The sequence below is a fragment of the Etheostoma cragini genome, chromosome 13 (genome assembly GCF_013103735.1).
Source record: "Etheostoma cragini isolate CJK2018 chromosome 13, CSU_Ecrag_1.0, whole genome shotgun sequence".
Classification (NCBI taxonomy): domain Eukaryota; kingdom Metazoa; phylum Chordata; class Actinopteri; order Perciformes; family Percidae; genus Etheostoma; species Etheostoma cragini.
The window spans coordinates 990,092-1,013,076 of NC_048419.1; the positions used below are offsets into that span (position 1 = coordinate 990,092).

Below are 22,985 nucleotides of genomic sequence, written 5' to 3' on the forward strand. Positions count from 1 at the left end.
GATGACAAAATGTCTGCAACATCCTGTACTGTACTGGACTGTACTGTACTGTACTGTACTGGACTGTTATGTACTGTACTGTACTGTAGTGTCCTGTACTGTACTGGACTGTCCTGTACTGGACTGTACTGTACTGTACTGGACTGTTCTGTTCTGTGATGTACTGTAGTGTCCTGTACTGTACTGGACTGTCCTTTACTGGACTGTACTGTACTGGACTGTTCTGTTCTGTACTGTACTGTACTGTACTGGACTGGACTGTACTTTACTGTACTGTACTGTATTGTACTGTACAGTATTGTACTGTACTGTACTGTACTGGACTGTTCTGTACTGTACTGTACTTTACTGTACTGGACTGTTCTGTACTGTACTGTACTGGACTGTACTGTTCTGTTCTGTAGTGTACTGTACTGTACTGTACTTTACTGGACTGTACTGTATTGTACTGTACTGTATTGTACTGTACTGTACTGTTCTGGACTGTACTGTTCTGTAGTGTACTGTACTGTACTGTACTGGACTGGACTGTTCTGTACTGTACTGTACTTTACTGTACTGGACTGTTCTGTTCTGTACTGTACTGTACTGGACTGTACTGTTCTGTAGTGTACTGTACTGTACTGTACTGGACTGGACTGTATTTTACTGGACTGTACTGTATTGTATGGTACTGTACTGTACTGTACTGTACTGGACTGTTCTGTACTGTACTGTACTGTATTGTACTGTACTGTACTGTACTGTACTGGACTGTACTGGACTGTTCTGTACTGTACTGTACTGTATTGTACTGTATTGTACTGTACTGTACTGTACTGTACTGTACTGTGAGCATGAAGTGACAGAGCCTGTGAATTTCATGCTAGGCTATGATTCAAATAAATCCCTGAACATTACGTGTGCAAAATGGTTTCAATCCGTTGTTCTAAAAACAAAAAAACAAAAAAACATTTTTTAAGAGCTACAAAATTGAATGCAAAAGTATTGCACCCTAAACATTAAACCAATACGAAGTCTTTAAACCAATCGCATTGCACTTCCTTTTGTGTGTAATATGTGTGAGATTCCAATTCAAGATCACAGTAAACAGGATGAATCATAGTGATGTAATAAGGTATTGTGTTGTTTCATTGTGATACAAAAGGATGAACAAAACAGGCATTTCTAAACCCAATGACATCCAATAAATGTAGTATACACACACCTTAAACTTCCCTTTATAGATTATTCTCCATTATGGTAACAAACAAATAAATACATTGCATCCAAGCCATCATTTACAATATATTAGAGTTGCGATATAGCTATATATATTTATCTCTCTATTGTAGTTTTATATACTGTATATAAAAAAATCATTTGGTAACATTAAGAAAAAGAATATTACTAAAACGAAGGTAAGAAGCTTAATTCATTAAGAAGATGTAGGTGTGTAAACACGTCAGGTTGGACAGAGTCACATTCAGAGAGCTCCACGCAGTTGGAGAGAAGCTAAAGCTAATGATCTGGCAACAAGGACACAACCCACACACACCCCCCCCACACAGCCAGCAAGCCGTGAGTCAAGCTCATATCAACCAGGAACCACCTCAACGTTTCCCTTTCTTCCTCCGCTAAGGTCATTCCATCCTCCTCCTCTTTCTGTGTTTTCTTGGAGGTCATCAAAGTGCTTTTTCACCTTTTATGCACCAGTTTTAAAAGCTTTGACACTATTAGTGGCTTATAGGTTTTAGTCAAATTATGTCCACCAGGTAATTTACAATAAAACAATTCTTCAGGGGAGCTTCTACTGGAGCTTTTGTCAAAATTTCAGTATACACAAGCCACTAGCTGTAGCACACTTCTTTCTTCTTTGTGGGATTTTGCATTCATTATTACTGATTACAAATACACTGCACTTACTGTAATTAAAGCATAGAGTAATTCGTTGCACTTCTATTACATATTTAAATCTCTATGTCATTCTCTGGTACAGGTATGGAAGGGGACTAGTTTTTCAGCTCCTTCTGTGACATCTGAGGATTTCTGGTCTGGATTCAAAGGGGGATTCCTCTCTTATCTGTTATCAATGATAAGGGCTCGCCATCAGTCTAACCAGGGGCGGGAGGATTGCCTGTTCCTGTCTGGGATTTTGATTTCCCTCAGTAATAAACTGATGATCGAGACTCCAGCTCTTCTCAAAGGTCCTTTCTTCTAATGGTGGAATGGGATATCTACATTTGCGAGGGGGAAAGGTCTCTTTTCACAATGCCTGGTATTGTAACCAGCGGGGACAGGACTGGAATCCATCATTAAAATCAACTCCGTCTCTGTGTGGGTGATGTGCTCAGAAATTCAAAACCAACCATCAGAGAGCTAACCCCCTTTAAAGAGAAACCTGGCTCACTGATAAGGCAGTGTGGATTAAAAGGTTGGTTTCCTCAAAAAATGGTTTGTATTGCTTCCTGTGTACACAAAAACACAGGTGGTACTCCTTAAAAGTAAAAAAAGTAGCATATCATTTACTTTTGGAAAAAGCCTGTATATTATAAATTATAAAATATATTGTCCAGTGTCCGCTTAAATCAGATTGCATCATTGTCCTTCTGAAACAATCATAGGCAGTAGGACCTCCAGTTTCAAATCCAACACAGAAAAAAGAATTAAAAAGAAATCACAAGAAATCTTGTGAAAAATAATGTGCAGAAATCTCTCATCTCTGTCCTGTTCGCTGGCACTGTCAATGCTGATGTAAGTGCTAAAAGGCAAAAATAAAAAACACACGTGGGGGTCAAAAGAAGCAGCTGTTGATGTGAAAAGCTCCAATGTTTAAGGCTGATTCACGCATCTTTAGAAAGTAACAGTTTTTGGGCTATTGGTTTGGTGGCTATGTTTACATGCACAGCTAAACATCGATCGATTATGAGAGTACTGCATTCATCATGTAAACGCTGTATTCATGTTTGAAGTTCATGGTAGTACAGCCATTAAGATGTGCAGAGTAACCTGATAAGAGGCTTGTTGCTGGAGGCTTGTTTGTACGGATGAACTACACAGAATGATGTTCTTGCAGCTAATTTTAACGAGTTGCATCACTTGCTCCACATAACTTGAATTTTACAGCCTCTGTCAGGTTACAGGCTCCAAGTGTTGAAAGCCAGGCAGAATGAACTGTGGACCGTTTTAACAGGAGCGACAGACACACCCATGGAGCTTTATGACTGCAGCTTACAAATGTCGACGCAGCTTCTACCGTCCAGCAAATCCAAACAGCTTCATCAAAGTCATTTCATAGCTAACGGCTGAGTTATAGTGTGCATGTAAACATAGTCAGTGATGAAATCGTTAGTGTTGTTGGTGGTCAGTGCAAAGTCTGAAGGAATGTAAAGACGCTATGGCACTTGGTGCAGATTGACAGCTGATGTAACTTACAGACAGACACATAGGGACAGACCGTTGGACAGACAAGCAGACAGACAGGGCAGGTTCATGGTCAGCATTCAGTAGTATGGCATCAGGAGTCAGAGGGGTCACAGGGGATTTTGCCACCCCACCTGCTCCCTGGAAGGTTCAGTGGATTCTTGCAGACAGAGGTGAGCAGGACACCAGCTGTCAGCTGGCCAGCTTCAGCACACCGCTGTGTGCTTTCTCACCGACCTGTAATTTGGAGGAGTTTCAAGGAGGGGCAAGACGCTCCCTCGTTCCAGCTCTGAGCAGCCTCCATGAGTGTGTGGAAAGGAAGAGCAGCATGAGCCAAGAGGAGGATATGTAGCGGTGATGGCGGTGAAGAGAACATGGGCGTGGTTTTAACGAAGTGGACCAGCTGCCCTCGCTTTTTGTCTTCCTCGTTGAGTTTGGCCTCCTCATGTGGCTGTCACCTGCAGGGGAGAGAGAGTGGGGAGGAACAGTTAGAGCCTGGCCTCACCACAACGTATTCTCATGCAATACGTGTTAAGGTCGACAGCTCTTGAGCCATCTGTTAGGACCTTCCTGGTAAAGCCTGCACACAAGGACCAGCCTGTGACCTAAATATCTTCCTGCACACAGCATACCAAAACATAACAGTTTGTTTAATGCAGACACCAACACCCCCCCCCCCCCCCCCCCCCCCCCCCCCCAAAATCTGTACAACAGCAAGCTATAAGCCACAGTAGCACTCCGAATATGTAAGTGTGTCCTTTCCTCAGTGTATCACACACTGTAAATCCAGATTGAGTTGTAATGAAACTTTTTTTAGTCTTCACTACTTATGGACCCTACACTGAGTCTTTCATGATTTGTTAAATACCATATTCATTATGAAATCAGATTAGTTGTTTGTAATAATCAGTGTATGTAAGTCTGCAGTACACAGCTCATATTAAGCAGAGATAAGTAAGGTTGTTAAATTTCTGTATGGGAGCAAGACCTGGGGGGGACTGATGGGATCTGGGTAGTGAAACAATGTAGTACACAGGTTGGATGTCAGTGACTGTTTCTGGGGAGAAACTCTCAGAGACGCACAAACAAAACTCATAACAGATGCAAATGTGGCACCGGGGGGGACTACACTCCAGTTGGAGATTAAATCATTAAGCGCCCATGGGGCTACGCTTGTGATCTCTTCAGATTGGATGAAAAAGATGACGGTGCGTCCCGTTGTTTGTTTAGCTCTGTCATTACGGTGGCCTCTTACAAGCTACTGTAGGATTAGTGCAGGGAGCTGTGCAGTGCCATTGTCTCACACTCTCAAGTACACATCCATAGACACACAGTGTGCCCACATAGACATATACTGTACTGCGGACACACTGCTGTGCCCAGAAACACAACAGCTGCCCACCATACAAACAATGGTGCTAGCTTCAACAGGAAGATTGGAGGATTCTCCAAAGCAGTGTGTTTTTGGTTCTGCAGATCCAATCCTCTCAGGATGAACCATTGCCTTCAATTATAAGTATAACTGTGAACTTAAAATGAAACTGCTCAATTGCCAGCGTGACAGTTAAAGCTGCTAATGCTCTGATGTGTGAGATCGGCCTGCCTCCTAGCCTCCTAGCTTCACTATTACTGTCCTGGAGACTGCTGTCCTCTGGAGCAAAGGGAAGGTCTGATTGGTCTGGCAAGGGGATAAACTAATCAAACCGACTAGTAGTGGTTTTTGGCTGGGACATTGACATTGCTATGGCTTTGACTGGCTTCTCATTCGAGAATGGTTTGGTAGACGCAACCAAAGATGCTTTACTGTAAAGAGGGCACTGATTGAGTGATCATGAAAGAGGAAGGTCTGAAACATTAGGGCCTTTCTAAATGCATCGTCAGCTACACAGGTCATATCAGAGTCTGGCTGTACTGTTTGTGTGTATGTGTGTGTGTGTGTGTGTGTGTGTGTGTGTGTGTGTGGTCACTGCCTACGAGCCCACTCAGCCCTGCTGACTGAGGACTCTGAGCTTCCGTTGAATGATAAGTGTGCAAAGAAGGAAAGTATGTGCCTGCAGCTGTACAAACACTCTTAACACTTTAAGTTTGGACAGCAGCGACTAAATCGGAGTTTGACCTTGTGATGTGAGATTCCTCCATGTAATATGGGATTGTGATTACTGAATAAATGAGTGTGAAGCTCTGCTGTCAGATCTCATGCTGATCTTTTGACAGCCCCCAGCTTGGGGATGCCCTGTTGTTATCACGCTGCGTGGGGTGAATCTGGTCAGCAGAGGCTGGTTCCTCCTGCAGAGGAAGTTAATTGGATCGCAGTGTATCAGATCTCCATCTGGGATTGCATCACCGGAGATTAATAGCTCGCGATGTATAACAGCTTAGGCGATTACTGCTTCTCTTCATCCTCACTTATTCAGCGGTCGTGTGTCTCTCCTCTCCTACTCTGAATTCCTCTCCTTCACTTCCACCCGCTCGCTAGAGCCAAACACTTTTCTGTAATGTAAAATAGTCTCCTTTAATCTACTAGCAGCACTTCACAACGGCATGTGTGTTCTTTTACCTCCTTACGTTTCTTTCTTAATTGTTTCTCAGAGCAGCGGGTAGTACCTCTGGGAACAGTGTTCAGAGTAAGTGTTTGGACTACAACACTTCACATCATAGCCTATCAGAGACCGATGAACCGGGAACTGTATTGATCTGTGAGTCAGACCCAAGGGAGGAAATATTGCCTGTCAATGATTGGATTATCCCCCAAAAGAAATGTGTTGATAATCAATCAGCACTGAGCGCCTCGGTAGATCACTTATGAGTAGAAACGATCAGTTTGCAGGCGGATTCAACTCTGACCTGATGTATCTGTAATCACTGCTCTCTATAATTAGCCCTGTTTGACAGCAGGGAGAAAATGCCACTGTGTGTGACAGAGAGCTGATGAAACCCTCAGGCTGAGGGCATAAAGTGACGCTGAAACCTGATGTGTGGCAGCCATGTGGGAGCCTCTCTTGTCACCTGTCATTAGCTGTGCATACTAATGTCACCCTGCCAATGGTAATGACATTGCAGTACTTGCAGTAAAAGACCACGCTGGTGGTTTTGCATATTATAGCCATACTGAGAAATCCAGAGAGACCTGTGTGGAGCTGATAGTCTTATTTAGCTTTTTATCAACTCATTGGGTAATTGCTTGAATGTTACGGACGCTCATTATTATAAAACTATTTTACAAATTGTTAAGCCAGAATATTTCCCCAGAATATCATATCATCCGGTCTTCCGCCTTCAGGATATTACACCTTTGTAAAGTTTTTACACCAAGACGACTGTTGCCTTCAAATACTGCAGGGAGTTGCCACTGGCAGATCCCCCTGCTTCCTCGCCTGAACTCTAACCATTCTGTAAGAAATCCCACACACCTCCATTTCCTGGGTTTCACACGTTGCTGCAATTTTATCACAAAAGCAACACTAATAAGAGCACACGTCAGTGAGTTTATAATCAAGTCTTTGTTGACATTTTTTATTCCTTGCACACCAAGAAATGAACTAATTAGCATTTTTTAAGGAAAGCTGCATACATACTGTATATATGTGAAAGGAAGGGATTTGTTCTATTTTTCTGACCTTCTCCATTTCACACTAAAGACACATAAAGCATTATTGTGAGGTGGTGATAATAACTCAGCAGTGTACACTTTTATTTTCCGCACTTTGTGCACAATTTTGACCAATGTTTAGTGGACAAATAAACCCAGATAGAGATATAAAGAAATGATAAGACGAAGGATTAACCTTGACCTTTGGGTTCAACATGATAACCTTTACATAAAGGCACAAGAGATACCTTGTCCTTCTAATCAGCGAGTCATAGTTTAATCTTGTTATTCTCTACTGGCAGCTACAGTAGCCCCCCATTGTCCTACAGTGCAGAGTTGGCTGGTGTGCTGCCAAATATTGTGTCTTTTCTTTGCGTAGTTAATCATTAGAGAGGCTTTGCACCGTGTGTGTGAGTCTGATAAAGGCAGGAAGGAGGGAAGGCAGCTCGGGTCTTGATAAGATGCCAGATAGTTGGTCAAATAACCACCACTCTAACAATGCCGGGGCACTCCCTGAGTACACTAAGATAGGAAATAGATCATAGATCAATCATGTGTGTATCATAACGTGTATCACTCTCAGCGTTTACAATGGCATAAAGCTTTGGATTGCATCAGGGTCAAAGTGTCTTTTAAGCTCTGAAAGAAGTCCTCCTAATGAAAGGAGCTCTACATTATGCTTCCCCGGTAATGAGGAGAGAGCCCTATAAGTGGCGATGTTCCAAAACCGTCTCTTTGTTAGCAAGCACTTAAACTGCTTGTAGAACTGCTGAAGTGAAAAGCACTAAAGTGTAAAAGCAACTTTGGGAGAAAAGGCAATTTACCTGGTCATACCTTGACTGAGGAGGGTGGTCGTGTCATCTGGCTCAACCTGAGGAGAGAGGTATAGGTTTAGGATTTATGGATCCACAAACACTTTCAGACAGATGTTCTCAAATCACATTTAACATGTATTTTTCTCTCTTTCCAACAAATTGTCCCAGTTTAGCTCGTTACATGCTAACTGTCTTCCTCAGTCTGTCAGATGTCAAAGTCTGCTGATCCTCCAGGCTTCAGCGCTCCCCCTGCCCTGACCCGCACTGAATCTCTGCTGTCAAAGCGCACCGGCACGGCGGAGGAGACAGTTGTGCTGTCACACATTGCTAAGTGTAAATGTGGACTATTAATGGCAACCGTGCAGCCCAAAAAAAGCTAACAACCTAGAAAAATAAAGCACTCTTTAAGGCTGAAAATAGAAAAGCGCGCTCCAGTGAGTAACTTGTTCGGCTCCGCGCCTTTTATAAATAGCATTGAATATCTGAGGACACACTCAAAGGAGGGGAAAAAGCCGCAAAGCCCTCTGTAAAGTCAGGGGAAATTCATAAATCAGGGGCTTTATAGTGTGAATGGAATACATAAATACCCCAGTCATGAAACAGGCCTAGTTGTACACAGTCGTGGATGTTGTCATATGTCTTGGTCCCGAAGGCGCTGTTTGCAGCTTGTTACATAAAGGCTGCTGCTGAATAAGTTTGAGGTTTTTCTTCATTGGGATGTTTGGTACAAATCTCTACAGTTCTACAGGGGCCTCTAGTCTACTATGTGAGGTATGCAATGCTATGTTGGCTGTATATACACAAATCTTGATGTAATCTGACAAGCTGGTGTGTGATTAACCCATCTATAGGTGAGGCATAAAGTGAAGGTGGAAAATGAACTATTCTGATTCTGGTAGTTCTTTGTTGATACAGATGGAAGATTGACATTCAATATGTTTCTCAGTGTAATGTTCTGAAATCAAATATACATGTGTACTGGATGCGTGTATGTAGTTCAGGAAAAGGTTTCTAATTAAGCTGGTTATTACCATTTATAACTGCAGTGTATTCATGTCTTATTAACATGTCTAACTGCAGACTCTGCTCATTAGAAAGTGACAAACTCCTGGCCTTTTATCAATGTTCTTTATAAAAGACTCATGAGCCAGAGAGATTTTTCACAACCTGGCAACCGAAAATATGTATAGCTTCTAATCTCTATCTAATCTATGAAGCATTAGTAAATGATTCATTGACGATTAATACAACTGTTTAATTAAGGTACTGTATAAACTTGAAATGTCGAGCCAGCCTCCTCATGTATATGTTGAGCATTGTATTTTGAATAAAGCACATCCAGTACAGGAACAAGCTTCCCATCCTCCAAGTGTCTCATATCTGAGTCTGATCAGCTCCATATGTTGCTCTATTAGCCCTGACCTACAACATGAAGAGTGAAAGTCAATGGGGTTGTGGTTAGATATAGTTTGTGTGAACATGTGCCATCTGCCCACGCTGTGCAATAATGTGGTGAGATAGCTTAAACCATAACTGGGACCACAAACTAGTATCTATTACTGGCACGACGGCCAGAGTGGGACCTTTCTTTTTGTCATTGTCCTGCATTTCTTCTCTTTCGTTTCCTGCCTCCGGCCCAACAGAAGCCAAGCACCAGCTTAGCGGGCCTTAGCAGAGACCCCTTTAAAACTAGGAACATTACACAGAGAAAATAACGGCTTGGGTGGTAACTTAACCCCAGGATTAAAAACTTCCACTGAAACTTGGCGTTCAATTTCCACATTTCTTTTGCAAATTTTGAACTGTCCTTTTCAATAGATATGATTAGAAATATGTTTATTCTGCTTAAATTGTGCAAAAAATCTGTCTTAATAAGGGGTTTTGGTGTGGGAACGACAAACTCCTCAGGGTGAAGACAAGCCTATCTGCAGACAGACATCAGAAATCAGACTGCCATCCTGTCTAAAAATGTCCCTCATCTTCAGTGGGAAGGAAGTCATTTCTGAGAGCGCTGGCACCAGGGGAGTAAGTCAATGTGCTAAAAGTAGGAAATAATAGTCAGAAAGAAACAAGAAGTCATGTCTCACCATCTGAAAGCGGATGAGTGTGTTTGTTTTAGCCTTTTAAGGCTATGACCAGCTACCGTGCCTTCTGGGGTCTTTACGTTTTTTGGTGTTTGAAAGAGGAAAATGTGCATGCCTGACTAAAAGGGGAGGTAGTTGGTAAAAATCTATGTAAGCACACTTAAACAAATGAAGGGCTAGAACAGCTTGTGTCAGCTCTGGAGCACTTTTACTGTAGCTGACTGCCACTTTCTATTGGCTCTGGGGCCTTTCAGCTCTCTGGGTCTATGTGAGCTCCATTGTTAGCATCACTGGGCAGCTTGTCACTGACTTCAAACTCCACAACTGGGTTAAAGACAATATAATTATCTAACCTCTTTATGTCTGTATGGCACTCAGAATAACACCAATATTATTGCTACTTCTCCAGCCTCTTGCATTGAGGTGGTGTGTTTGGATTTATGGCGCTCAGAACATCTCAAGCAAGTCTTAAATATTTAAAGAATGAATGACTGAATAACAAATGAAATAATAATGAGTTATTCAAACACTGTCTGAGTCACTCACTGTTTCTCGGCCTTCTCCCTGTCATCCAGGAAAAACAGCGCGGTAGCCAGGAAAAACATGCCCCCCAGGACGATGATGAAGGGACAGAGCATGAGGGCATAGCCCAGACTCAGGAACCGCCACAGCGCCGAGGTTGCGTAGCTCTGCTGAAGGGCGTCCGAGATCTGCACACAAATACACAATGACGAACACATACCACCAGCAACACCACCACACATACGCACATAGACAAACACAGACACAAAGACAAGGCAGATTTAATTCAAACTAATCATCTACCAAAAGTTCTTAAAATAGCCTGTCATGCTTTACATGACGCTATGCTCAACTCACTCATAGAGTGGGAGCTCTGCATGTCTCATCACGGATCAAAGTGACATACAGCATGATGTGAGACGCCCTGTTTTTGTTTTAAGCGTGGCAGGATTTCACAGCTAATACCTCGTACTGTATTGTTGCCAAAGGCTTGGGTAACACGTGTCTGTCTGTGATGCATGGCGCTGATGAACACAGCAGCTGGAGAACAGTGGGTGTAAAATGACCATTTCTGCTTTCCAGTGTTACTCACAAGGCAGCTCTCAAACATAGATCACTGTGCTGACAATCGTGACGGAGCGGAGGCCGATGGTAGCTTTTAGCAGATTATGTGTAACTATGCACAGCAGGAAGAAGAGGGGGCATCTCGTCTGTGTGTGAGTGAGAGTCTGAGCAGCCATAGGTCACCCTGGCTCAAGCACGTTATACAGTATGTAAGCGTCAGCAGAATGAGATTCTCCACGGAGAGAGCTGGAGAACTGCTGACGGGAGGATGTCGGAGGGAGTAAATGTGCGCGTACAGTGCATATGTGTTCATATACATGCATGTATCCCGAGGAGTGATCAGAGAAAGAGTGGGGATAGCAGAAGGAAATAAATGAAACACATGTGTTAGTACGTCCAGCAGCTGTGTGTGTGGCCAGGCAGAGCTGTTTCACCAGGTACGGTAAATGGCCTGCAACTTGCAGCAGAAGAGCTTAGCTAAAAATACATAGTGTGTTGCTGTATGCAATTATCAAGCTAGAAGGAATTTCTTGGAAGATTGCTGACAGATTGTTCCTGGCGTTTCCCTGCCACCCACTCTGCCCGTGGACATGTCCTGCTCATGCAGTATAAGAGGAGTCCATTATGTGGTTCTTGGGGGATTCTTATGTGACAACTGTTTTGGTGTACGTGCTGATGGAGGGGGATGTTGGCACAAGCTCAGGACAATTTCTGATGCACTTTGTTTTTTACACATCAGGAAGTGGTAACTGTGTGGCATTTGCGCACCAGTATTTGTAGGCGTTCCCACAAAAAGCAACTACGGTGCTATGGTGGTGTGTAGAGTCGAGCACATCGTCTGCTGGTCTGCTTGGTGCACATGTCAAAACCCAATTGGGAACCAAAAGGACTGACTCACTCACTTTCTCCTGTGGTTGCTTAGCAATAACTACCCGTCTGTTTTCCTTGAGATTCTCCACTTTGCTCATTCACAGGATTTGTGCCAGTGTGCATAAGTAACTGTATTTCTGCCCGCACTCAGCGTGCGTCACGACTAGTCCATCACACTCGCGTGCTAAGCCTCAGTTGAAGATCTGAGGCAGTGCTTGGAGCATTCTGGCCCTCGTTGGTGGGGGTTTGAGGAGGAGTGAGAAACCCCCGGACATTAAGTATGTCACTCAGAGGAGAGTCGTGAGCCCGGAGGCTGGATGGAGAACCTGAGGGACTGGCGAACTCTGGGGCCTTGACGGGGTCATTCTGGCTGCCAGTGTGTGTGGGCTGTATTATTCTGACATTTGAAACTTGTAGAAATATTATGAGAGCAATTATACTGCGGAGCATATCATGTTGTAAGGCTAAAACTAAAGGTGTAACTAAGGATGATTTTAATTATTAATTCATCTTTCGTCTATTTAATTACGTGGTCTATAAATTGGTGAAACATGCCCGTCAAACGATCCTCGAGCCCAAAGTGACATCTTGACATTGATTGTTTTGTCCGACCAACAGGCCAAAGCCCAAAGATAATTCATTATTAATCCATCCATTGATATGAAACTGCTGTGTGGAGCAACAAATCCTCAAATTTGAGATGCAAAAACCAAGAAGTGTCATAATGTTTGTTCAAATAAATGACGTACATGCTTAATCAGGAACCAAAACAGCTGTCAGTCATTTTTCTGTGGATTGAATAATCCATTAATCTTTTCACGACTGGTTGCAATTTTTACGTCAGTTTGAATTTAAGTGATCCAGACTGAATCCCACAGCATTTCAAAGTATCTCTCTTGTGTCAACAGGACGTTTGGAGAATGTAGGTTGACACCTTTTGTATTTTATTTGATCTGCAGGAACAATGCAGAGTTGGATTCTGTTTCCCAGAATTTGGATTTGTTTTTTAACGCCAGTTTTGTTTAGTCTTCTAAAGAGCTTGTCAGTACTTGGACATAACTTACTGCTTCTTTTATCTAGCTTCAACAATAGTTTAACATTTCCATTTAGGGAAAAACAGGAGACTTTGAACACAGCTCGACAGACAGCTGCGTTGCCAGACTGTCAGGTCCTGACAGTGGATCTCCAGCATCAGTTCATTCCCTAATCAAAGACTTCCACTTTGTCTTTGTTAACATGACCTAGGCTGCGATCCAGAGGCACAACAACAACACAATGTAACACTGAGGTAGTCTAGTCTCTCCCGGAAAGTTACTGGCACATCACAGAAAATGACATAAAAAGTGAACCATTTGGATGTGATGTGAAGATTGGGACATGCAGTGTGTCTTTGATGTTTGCTTTATGTTGTTTTTGCCAAACAGCATACGGAAAGTGTACCTCCATGGAGTTACTATTTAACTTCAGACAGGTTTATTCTCTATTGGGAATGACAGGAATGTAGCTTGACAGTCTGAGGTGGATCCTGTTTTACACTCCATTAAATAGCAAGCCCCCTGGATACATGCATGGGGGGGCAGTTGGGGGTTGAGTGACCATGACCTTGAGAAGCCTAGCCTCCCAGTAAGAACTCCTCTCTCATCTCCTGACCAATCAGATACAGTAACAGCGGCCCCTCCTGGGAGCCATCAGATGTAGGCCTACTAGAAACCCCCACTAACAGCCTGTAGAGCAGCGGTGGAATCGCAACGCCCCCCCCCCCCCCCCCCCCCCCCCCCCCCCCCCCCCCCCCCCCCCCCAGCCCTCCTGAGACCTGTGCTAAAAGCTTGTACTTCCCTTTGCACTGGCCCACTTAGCGCAATGCCTGAACTGGTATCTGTGTACATGGTGTGTATGAACGGTCCGCTTACATATACACGGAAGCTGAGATTTATGACCTGGGAGTAAATCCCGCCCCCCCTACCCCACCCTGAGATTCTTCTAGAGGAGTCTTACCAGGCCTATCAGGTACGGACTTCCTGCGTCACCCAGGAGATGAGAGGTGAAGCTCTGAAAGGCGACCGCCGTCGCTCTCCGTGTCGGGATAACGACAAACTGCATAGAGAAAAAGAGAGAGAGAGCAAAAGAGAAAGAGAGAGAGAGAGAGAGAGAGAGAGAGAGAAACGGAGGGTGAAAAATACATGAGGTGGTGTGAGGTGATGATGAGACAGAGGTAGAACGATTCACTCAACCATGTTAAAACCACTCTTGCTTCTTCAGTTATGTACACAGAAGCCACCTCATTGGTTCAGAACACCCCAGGCAGACCTGTCACTCAAATGTCAGTAATGGTTTATCTCCGTCTCTACATACTCACCACAGTCTCCAACCTAGTTACAAATGTAGGCACTTTATGGTCCACCCACCTTACTAAAAGACTACTTTCATTTAGCTTACTTTTTACTTTTAGGTACCAAAAAATCCATCAGATGTATTTTCATGAAAAGTGTATTAATCAGTCATGGTGAAATATCAGCCCCACCCAAACCAGTTAACTCACAACACTGTGTCTAATTAGATTGCCTCCGTTTGGTGTAGTTTGGTTTAGTAGGTTGCAGGAATTTCCACTGAGCCAGTGGCTAAGTATAGGTTCTCAGAACTTACCATTAAAATGTCTGCTGTTATGGCCCAGTTCAGGAAAAGCAGCGTCTCGCCTATAAAGATGCAAACCTAAAGAAAGCAGAAAAAAGACTCTATTTAGTGGTGCTAATTCAAATCAGCCAATTTCCACTACACAAAAGACTGGTAGGCAGACATGAAGCCAAATAAGGAGGGTGCAGATATTGCTACTGTGTGTGGGAATCCAATGCTGAATAAAAGTGCTTTGGTTGCCGTGGTTTGAAAACATGTTATTATGCTGTGGCCCATTTATACATGGAGGTGCAGGCCCTTCATTTTGGTCCCATTGAGCCTACAAGCTGAAAAACAGCACCGGAAGATAAGGATGGTTTATTCTTGTCAAAGCCGTATATTCAATGTGGGAACATCTGAACACTTCCTAAGTTTCAATCCAGCTGCAACGTTTGCATTTATGTCCTACTGTAGTTCTGAATGGTTGGAACACAAAACAGAAGTTTTAAACATGGTAGACTTGATGCACAGCTGTGCGTCAAGTCTACCATGTTTAAAACTTCTGTTTTGTGTTCCAGCCATTCAGAACTACAGTGTGCAAGTGTGCAAGTAGGCTACTGTATGCACACCGGCTGGTACCAGCTGGTGTGCATGGCCACTTTATTAAAAACAGACCCGGAGGGATTTGGTTTGCAGTGGAATCTCGCGCGTCTGTATTGGCTGGTTTCATCTTGCACCGTGGCAGGTTGATGTGTGGATGCTGCTGGGGACTAACCCTTCTGCCAGTGTGCCAGACCGACAGTCCAGTACAGTACAGAGAGCTCCAGAAGGGGTCTGACAGAGGGGATGTAGACAAGTGTGTTCTGAGAGCTGCGAACCAGACACCGTGACCGACATGTTGCCTCTCAGAAGAGAGAAGCCCAGCCTTTCCTCAGATTAGCCGTGTGTTGACGAGACAACAGCTGCGAGGGGTCAATGGTTCCACAGCCACGTCACGCCTCATAACATGACACATCTGTCAGTGCTTCGCAATGAAACCTGAGCTGATCACTTACAACTGCTGCTGTACTGTACAAGGATTTAACATGGGGGTGTAGAGTAGTCCGAGATGAAGCAACGCCAGGGCCTGTTATGGTTCAACTACTAATACTGTTGTATGTTTCCTCCAACAAAATTCTTAAATGGTCCTGGGTAAGACCTGAAACACTGAGAGCATCTGATGCCTCCATCTTTACGTCTTTGTGACCAGTGCAAAAATAGAAATCTGGTGTCACTAGAATGCATAAAAAGCAAAAACCCTGTCTGTCACACAGCATCTCTCTAGAATTGAGTCTGTTGTCATGTGATTAATATGGACACCTCAGGTCTAATTGGCTGAGTCATGCCTCGCGTCAAACAACTAATGAATGTGCTCCTTTGACCTCATGGGAGTTCATTCATTTATTAAATAATAAAGCAAGTCATTATTCATCATTTAGTAACCTTTTTCAGCAACTGTTGAAATCCAATATGCTAAAGATCAGACATAGTAAGGTCAAACATTTAGGATATGGAAGGCTGTTTGTTATGTTCCCCTACACTCATGGGAAATATTTTCCATCTTTCCTAGCTTTCCAGCGTTATTGCTGCCCAGGTTGTTGCGAGTCCGTTCCTATTCCTTTGTCTCTTGATGAGAGGGAGAATGTGTGCCTGGTGAGTCCAACAGCCCAGAGTGCATTGTTTCAGGGCAGCGATTGCTGAGCTGCACCCTTTCCTGCTTCACAAGGCAATTAAGCTCTCTGGGCATTTGCCTGAGATTTTAAACCAGATGAGGTCTGAGCCTCAACCACCTGCAGCAGCTCCCGAGGCCATCTCAATCTAACCTGCAATTAAGGCTATTCATTAGGAGGAGCATCATCCCCCTCACTGCCTCTGGGCCTGAAGGGAGGGGGATGGATGAGCTGGCATCAAGCAATGTGTCCTTCTACTGCTCATCTCTGATTCAAACATTAACCCCGCCCGATAAGCTTTCCCTAAGCCTCCTCTTGTGAGATTGGTTACCAGACTTTCCCTTTTAATTCTCAGCCCCTAAAGCTAACCCATAATTAGCATACTAAGGATGGGGCCTAATTACAAACTTCCTCTGGTGCAGACACAATATATACAAACGGGTAACAGGAAGTGAGTCTTACATAAGCTCCTACGATGCTCTTCTTGGCCACCACAAAGATGAGGCAGATAAAGATAGCCGAGCCCAGCATGCTGACAGCGCACACCAGCGGGTCGGCTCGCTCTGTCTTCTGGCGGCATAGGCGCGTGGTGGCGGCCCCGATGACCACGCCTAACAGACCCGTCACGCAGGTGATAACCCCAAAGATAAGGCTAGACAGGAGAGCGGAGATGAGACTTACGTTACTTCAAATATATATCATGCAAGTGTTAAGTCCATGGTACCTGGCAAAGCTAGTTGTGCACATTTCAAAAATAAGCATCGGCCATTACAAATGGTGCAACATTGAAATACTTCCAATATAAATAGACAAACTGGACTTTAGCTATGTGGTAGTCCAGTTCATCCAGCTTTGAACACAAAGGATGCTGGTATCGTTCTCTTTCCCACGTTTATCTTCTCACCTGTCTGTGCTGCTGCAGATCTCTTTGGTGCAGGGCTCGGCCGTCTTCTGCACCACCTGAGCTCTGGCCAGGTACAGAGGGATCCACATGCCAAACGCACCAGTGGCAAAGGACACCGCCGAGGACGCCAGGGAGGAGAACACATAGCTCCGACTAGCCACAGGAAGAAAAACCCGCACAATCAAACAGGTGATTGTCTTGGCTTACAACAGAAACAAGCTACTTCAGCAAATAGATAATAAGGGAATACAAAATACCAAAAGCATAGCCCATCTGTGCTACATTGTATACTGAAATTATAGGCACTTGACAGTTTTTATGTAGGAGACAAAAATAACACACCATTTAACACATTCCATTGGTTGTGAATGTGGAAGACTGTGTACAGCTAAAAGTCACACTGTGAAGGGCATAAATATGTGGTTGCTCTCCTAAAATAGTTCCAATAAACCTGCACGGCTACATCACAGTAGCTATAAGGAGTTTAGAACACTTCTTAAAGAAATGTAGCCCACAGGTCATATATTAACAAGGGCCTTTAGTGTCATGGATGCAAAGCTCCCTTCACAGGTCAGCGGTACTGCATGAAGGACACTGGTTCACTGTGTCTTGTGTTGACATTTCCAGGCCTCTGATGGCTGCTGTAGGCTAACCATGAGTGAATGTATAAATGGAAAACGTTTGTTCCAGGATCTAGGATCATTTCCAATCACTATGTAAAGTTCCAATTCAATACATCAGAAAAACAGAAGACTGTCTCAAACCCAAAGTCCTTTTCCTCTAATGTTAAGGCACAGAAAGAAGTTGGAGCTTAAAAAGCACTTAGTTGTATTGTAATTGTATTATTATGTGGTATTGTTGCTTGAAAACTGACTTAACCGATTAATCAAATAATTGATTGATTCTATGTTGACTAAGTGATCAGTGGACTAATCGTTGCAGCTCTATTTGTATCCAAAACCCCAAAGAACTTCAAAGATCTATTATATAATGCTGCAGCCTCATTCAACAAGCGTAAGCTCAAATTCTTAGCATGTACGGCCCTTAGTGACCTGCTGGGAGAAAATGCATGATTTTAGACCCAATACTATTCACTGAACGGATCAATCTCAATCTTCCCAAAACCTGGTGTCTTCTGTAAGGCTAATGGGAGGCCTTACTTCTTGGCAAGCGCCTTCATGTCACAGAGCCAGGAGGTCCGGGTCCTGATGCGTCCCATCTTGTCTGCGATGCCTCTCTTTGGCTCAGGCACAAAGAGCAGGATCAGGGTTCCCGCGGTGATCCCTAAAAGTGGGGACACCTACCGGGGCAAGAAAGACCTATTAGGGCTTTGGATCATGTGAACACATCGCATTGACATGATATTCATAGGACAAAGAACCGCAGGTTTACAAAGTGAATGGACGGCCACTGTGTGTGCCGATACGCCCGACATCCTATACAAGCCCTCCGGAGCGAAGAACATTCCCTCTGCTTATTCTGTTGGCACTGTGTGTGGGTTTATGTGTGTGTGTATGTGTGTGTGTTTGTGTGTGGTGGGGGTTTGCCTATGTGTATAAGCATACAAGACTCTAAAAGAGCTTTTTCTTTGAGAGGTGCTTTTGTGAGCTCTGTCTGCACCAAGGTGAAAACCCATCTGCTATTCTGTTCACTCTCATCTTTTATGTGTTATGAGGTAGCATGTTTGTGCATGTGTGTGTCTATGCATGTGGGGGAGACAAAGACAGAAGGCAGGATGGGATGTGTGGGAGAGGATTTGTTTGACTAATAAAAATTGCTCACAAAAGCAAAACCAATTTCATCTGTCAGGGGAAATTCATGATTTCATATTTTATAACTTATAAAAGCCATTTATATGCCCTGTGGATTGTGGTACGGTAAAATGTGTGTGTGTGTGGGTGTAAGTGTGTATATTTGTATTTGAGATTTGATTGCATTATCAAGATTTTAAATTTTTTTTGAGGGAGTAATAATGAGTCTGATGTGGCTCATAATGCAGCTGATTTCCGTGGTTATGGTCTCAAAGGTGTGAGGAGTACACCAACACTGATCATTTCCTTTCCCATATTCTGTCTTCTTTCCAATCTTTCTCTGCTTGTGTGGAGCCCTGTAACTGGATTGACATCTATAGCAGATTCATATAATGGGCTGGAGGCAGCTCAATGGAAGATACAGAGCTCAATATTAGCTTTGTTTGGCACTCAAGGTTTCCCATAATTATTCAAAAAGACACCAGAAGTCTGTGACTTTTGACCTTAACTCCCACAGGGCCCGTTAGACACTTCCTGTGGGGATGGTTGGCAATCAAAGAAATTAGCTCCTGCCCTCTCCTGCTCCTCATTTCTGCGCATCCCCCCCTTTTCCTTTTTATAGTCCACATTTTCTATAAACAAGGAACTTAGCTGGAACTGGTTGGGCAAAAACAAACGGAAGCGCTGCAGTGTTTTTGTCCTTAAAGCAGGATACTGCACAAAACCTGTTTCATGTCTTGGTATTTGTTTTCCTCTGCATGCCACACCGGTGATTAATTGGCTTTGAGATTGTTTTATTGGAATGTCATTGTGGCTGCTGTGAAGCAAACTGCCCTACTCTTTGTGTTTCGTTTTTTTTTAATGCTCCACAAAGACAAGAAGAAATGAACGTCCTGTTTCCTCAAAGCCAGCGAGCTGTCACATCCAGGAATCTCTTCCACCACGCCACGCTGGGACGTTGTTTAATGTCTTCTTTTAAAATGTCACTCGGTTCATAAGAAGAGTCAGGTTATAATTTATCACAAGGATTTTAAAGGCTGACCCTGAAGTCAGCGGCTCCTGGGGAGTCCTGTTCGACCTTTCATTGGTCCTCGCCATTACTGCTGGTATGCCTTATGGAGCTGTTGACTGCTTAACGTTTTGTCTCGAGAACTCATTGGAGTCCCAGTAAAAAAGTGCTATGACAACAGTGATTTATGCTCCTAATTTAACACCTCTTGTAGAAGCAATATCCTATCACGGTGGGGAATCTCAGCAGATTTCTACAAATACATTTCTCTTAAGAGCTGAAATCATCCTTTAATTAAAAGGGATCCAGCTCAATGCTCTTTGAGCATCTTTTGGAGTATTTTGCGAGCCAGCATGTAGAGACAAACGTGTCTTTGTGCTCCGCACAGAGGCGTACTGCCTTTTCTGGCACACATCTTCCTTTCTTAAAGGGGATTTTTGCTTTCTCTGAAGCATCTTCTCCTCAAATGCTTCTCAGGGCAGCATTTTCCTTCCATTGTTGTTTGAAAAAGACGTTGTTGATGTTGCAGATACTCGAGTAAGCTTGTGTTTCTTGTTCTGCTCCTGTACTTTCTGTTGTGATGTGATGACATATTTGTTGACCGATCACAATTCGCAGCACAGCTCGCACCTCTGAAAGTACCTGGAACACGCATGTACACTGTGTTCTGGGCTGGGCCAAGATTGACCTCCAGCAACCTCTTACTAACACGTGTAGCTAACAATCAGTGTGTTTACATGCAGTTTAAAAACCAAGTTATATTCAGGTTAAGGCAAAAATCTGAGTTCTCATTCCCCAGTTACCAGACCTAGATAACTCCTTAGTATTCGTACACCTTAACCGGGGTAAGCTCAGGTTATGTGTCTATGCATGCTCAGTAGGTTGTAAATGCCCCTCCCACTCCGCTGCAGTGTTTTTTAACCCGGAAATAGAAGAGAGCATTTGGACGCAACAGAGCGAAAAACAACAGCAACACACAAGCTTTAAACCTTTAAACTCAGGACTTGGATGAGACGTAAGGCATAGAAAATCTACGAAGTGTACAGCGCTGAAAGGTCGTCCATGTTCTCCCTGCTTTCCAAGCTTTCCCACCCACTGTACCGGGAGTAGAGGTCACTCTTCCTATTCTACCTGCTCATGTATACACAGAGAAATGGAAGAACCCGGTTGTTCACTTCCAGCTCGGTTATTGCTGTGCATGTAAACGCGACTGAAACCTGATCCTATTTCATTACATTTTTGCACCCAAAAAGACACAATACACAGGTCGAGGAGGCCCTGACACTTTGATATTTCACTTTCAGGCCGACATTGATCCTGCGACACAGGAGACCATCTTCGTGGGTAAAGTGTAATGAAAGATAAATGTGTTTACAGCGACTGAGAAAGAAAAAGCTAACATCAGCCTTAATCTTTAATAGAAATCAACTTACCTCGCTGCAGCCATCAGATAAGAACTGAACCACTACAGGACATGGCCTTTTAGCTTAAACACATATAAGATGTTGACTGAGTTTGATGTTCACAATTTGAGAAACATTTTTTTTAGAAAAGGCTGAGCTGATGTGAACATCTGTGAGAGTTGTCTAGCCTTTAGCTCTCTCTGCTCTGTCACTTCCCTACAATGTCAGGGCCTGTTCGGCCATGTGTGCCCCCCCTAGACTTCTGTCACCACCGACCCCTCTGTCTCCCCATGCAAGCCCGGCCCTCATCACCAAACCCTGCAGGAGGGGCTCTTCATCTGTCTGTGTGTGTGTGTTTGTGTGCAGTGTTGGGAGGATGATGATGCCCTTACCCTCAGTGCCCAGTGCCAGTCTCCTGCAGCTACCTTGGCGCTGGCGCCCAGGATGTAACCCAGCCCACTGCAGAGAGACACAATGACACAAAACATCATATACATTACACTGAATATACTCCACTTGGTTTAACAGTGCATGTTTAATATAAAGTGTATGACTCAGAGTCCTGAGTCCTGACACTTACACATCCTGTTTGTCTGCTGCCTACAGTGTTTAGGTACTTGACATGGAGAGCTCTGGACAGTGCAACTTGGCTAGTTGGTCTATTTGTGGAAATGTGATTTGTGCACATAGCCAGAAAATGAAGGTGCAACGTTAACGCCCACGAGCCTACAGAGCGCAGCACTAACATGGTTGTCTGGCCAAAGGCTGCGTGTTGTCACATTGTCATTGGATTTCCCTCAATTTTGCCTGAGTTAAAGGTTGTTTCTTGTGTCATAAAGGGAAATAACAGGGACATGCTTTGAGGGAAATGTTCCTAGATCAGATCAGATCAGATAAAGGGGCTCTTATGTTGTTATAAGCCTCTGCTGCGAGACAGCATTGAGCATTTAAAGGACAAAGAGGATTCAAATAGTAAACTGAGGGTATGACCGCAGAGGACTCATAGTTAAGTATGTGAGCATAATCTTAACACAGTAATGCAGTAAGTAATAAAGAGCTGATTCATCTTTTGATATTTTTTAGTGATCACTGTGACCTGAACTATTTTGATAGGCAATTAATCATCTGGGCATATTTCACGGAATGTTTGCGCAAATGTGATATGCTACTGTTCTTTGTTTTAGGTGATAGTAAACTGAATACTTTAGGTCTTTGAACTGTGAACACACAATTCGATGACACCACCGTGAGCTATAGGAAACTCTGACGCTATTTTTCTCATTATTTGCCATTTCATAGACCAAAAGATCTATCAGTTAATCTAGAATATGATTCGTTGATGAATTGATAATAAATAACTGTTAGTTGCAACCCCATACCGGAAATGCCTCCAGTCAGACAAATTTCTCCAAAATGGCCCTGCTTTCTGATATATTGTCCCTCAGATGCTTCCATGCAGTGCCTGAGGGATCACTGACTGGTTTGAAAGGGATGTGAATCATATGCTCTGGCCCTCACAATCACCAGAGTTCAACAACTGAACACCTATGGAGATGTTTGTGCGATGGCTGATTTTCAGTGACACTGCTCTTCACTGCATCATCAAAACACCAAATTTGGGGATATCTGGTGTTCTTAGTGGACCAAAACCTTACTAAGACATTTTATGTTGTTTTCCTTCATGTTCATCTCTAGTGCATAATTTAAGTAATGCCTCTTTAATAGAATTAGCCAGAAATGGCAATCAGACATC

The 22,985-nt window shown here is 43.6% G+C and overlaps 1 protein-coding gene across 4 annotated transcripts in view; it reads right to left on the minus strand.

The window, feature by feature from the left end:
• spns2 (spinster homolog 2 (Drosophila)) overlaps positions 1–22,985 on the minus strand; it is a 78,670-nt gene that overhangs the window by 16,814 nt on the left and 38,871 nt on the right. Inside the window, exons 5-13 of one of the 4 annotated variants that reach the window (XM_034889380.1) lie at positions 21,625–21,691; positions 18,230–18,369; positions 17,070–17,222; positions 16,628–16,817; positions 14,490–14,555; positions 13,842–13,940; positions 10,437–10,600; positions 7,826–7,862; positions 3,843–3,860 (exon numbers count right to left, since the gene is read on the minus strand). In XM_034889380.1, the coding sequence (XP_034745271.1) occupies positions 3,846–3,860; positions 7,826–7,862; positions 10,437–10,600; positions 13,842–13,940; positions 14,490–14,555; positions 16,628–16,817; positions 17,070–17,222; positions 18,230–18,369; positions 21,625–21,691 (931 nt within the window). In that variant the 3' untranslated portion in view covers positions 3,843–3,845. Of the gene's footprint in view, positions 1–1,132; positions 3,861–7,815; positions 7,863–10,436; positions 10,601–13,841; positions 13,941–14,489; positions 14,556–16,627; positions 16,818–17,069; positions 17,223–18,229; positions 18,370–21,624; positions 21,692–22,985 lie in introns of those variants that run through there. The other 3 variants (XM_034889382.1, XM_034889379.1, XM_034889381.1) reach the window with 3 other exon arrangements.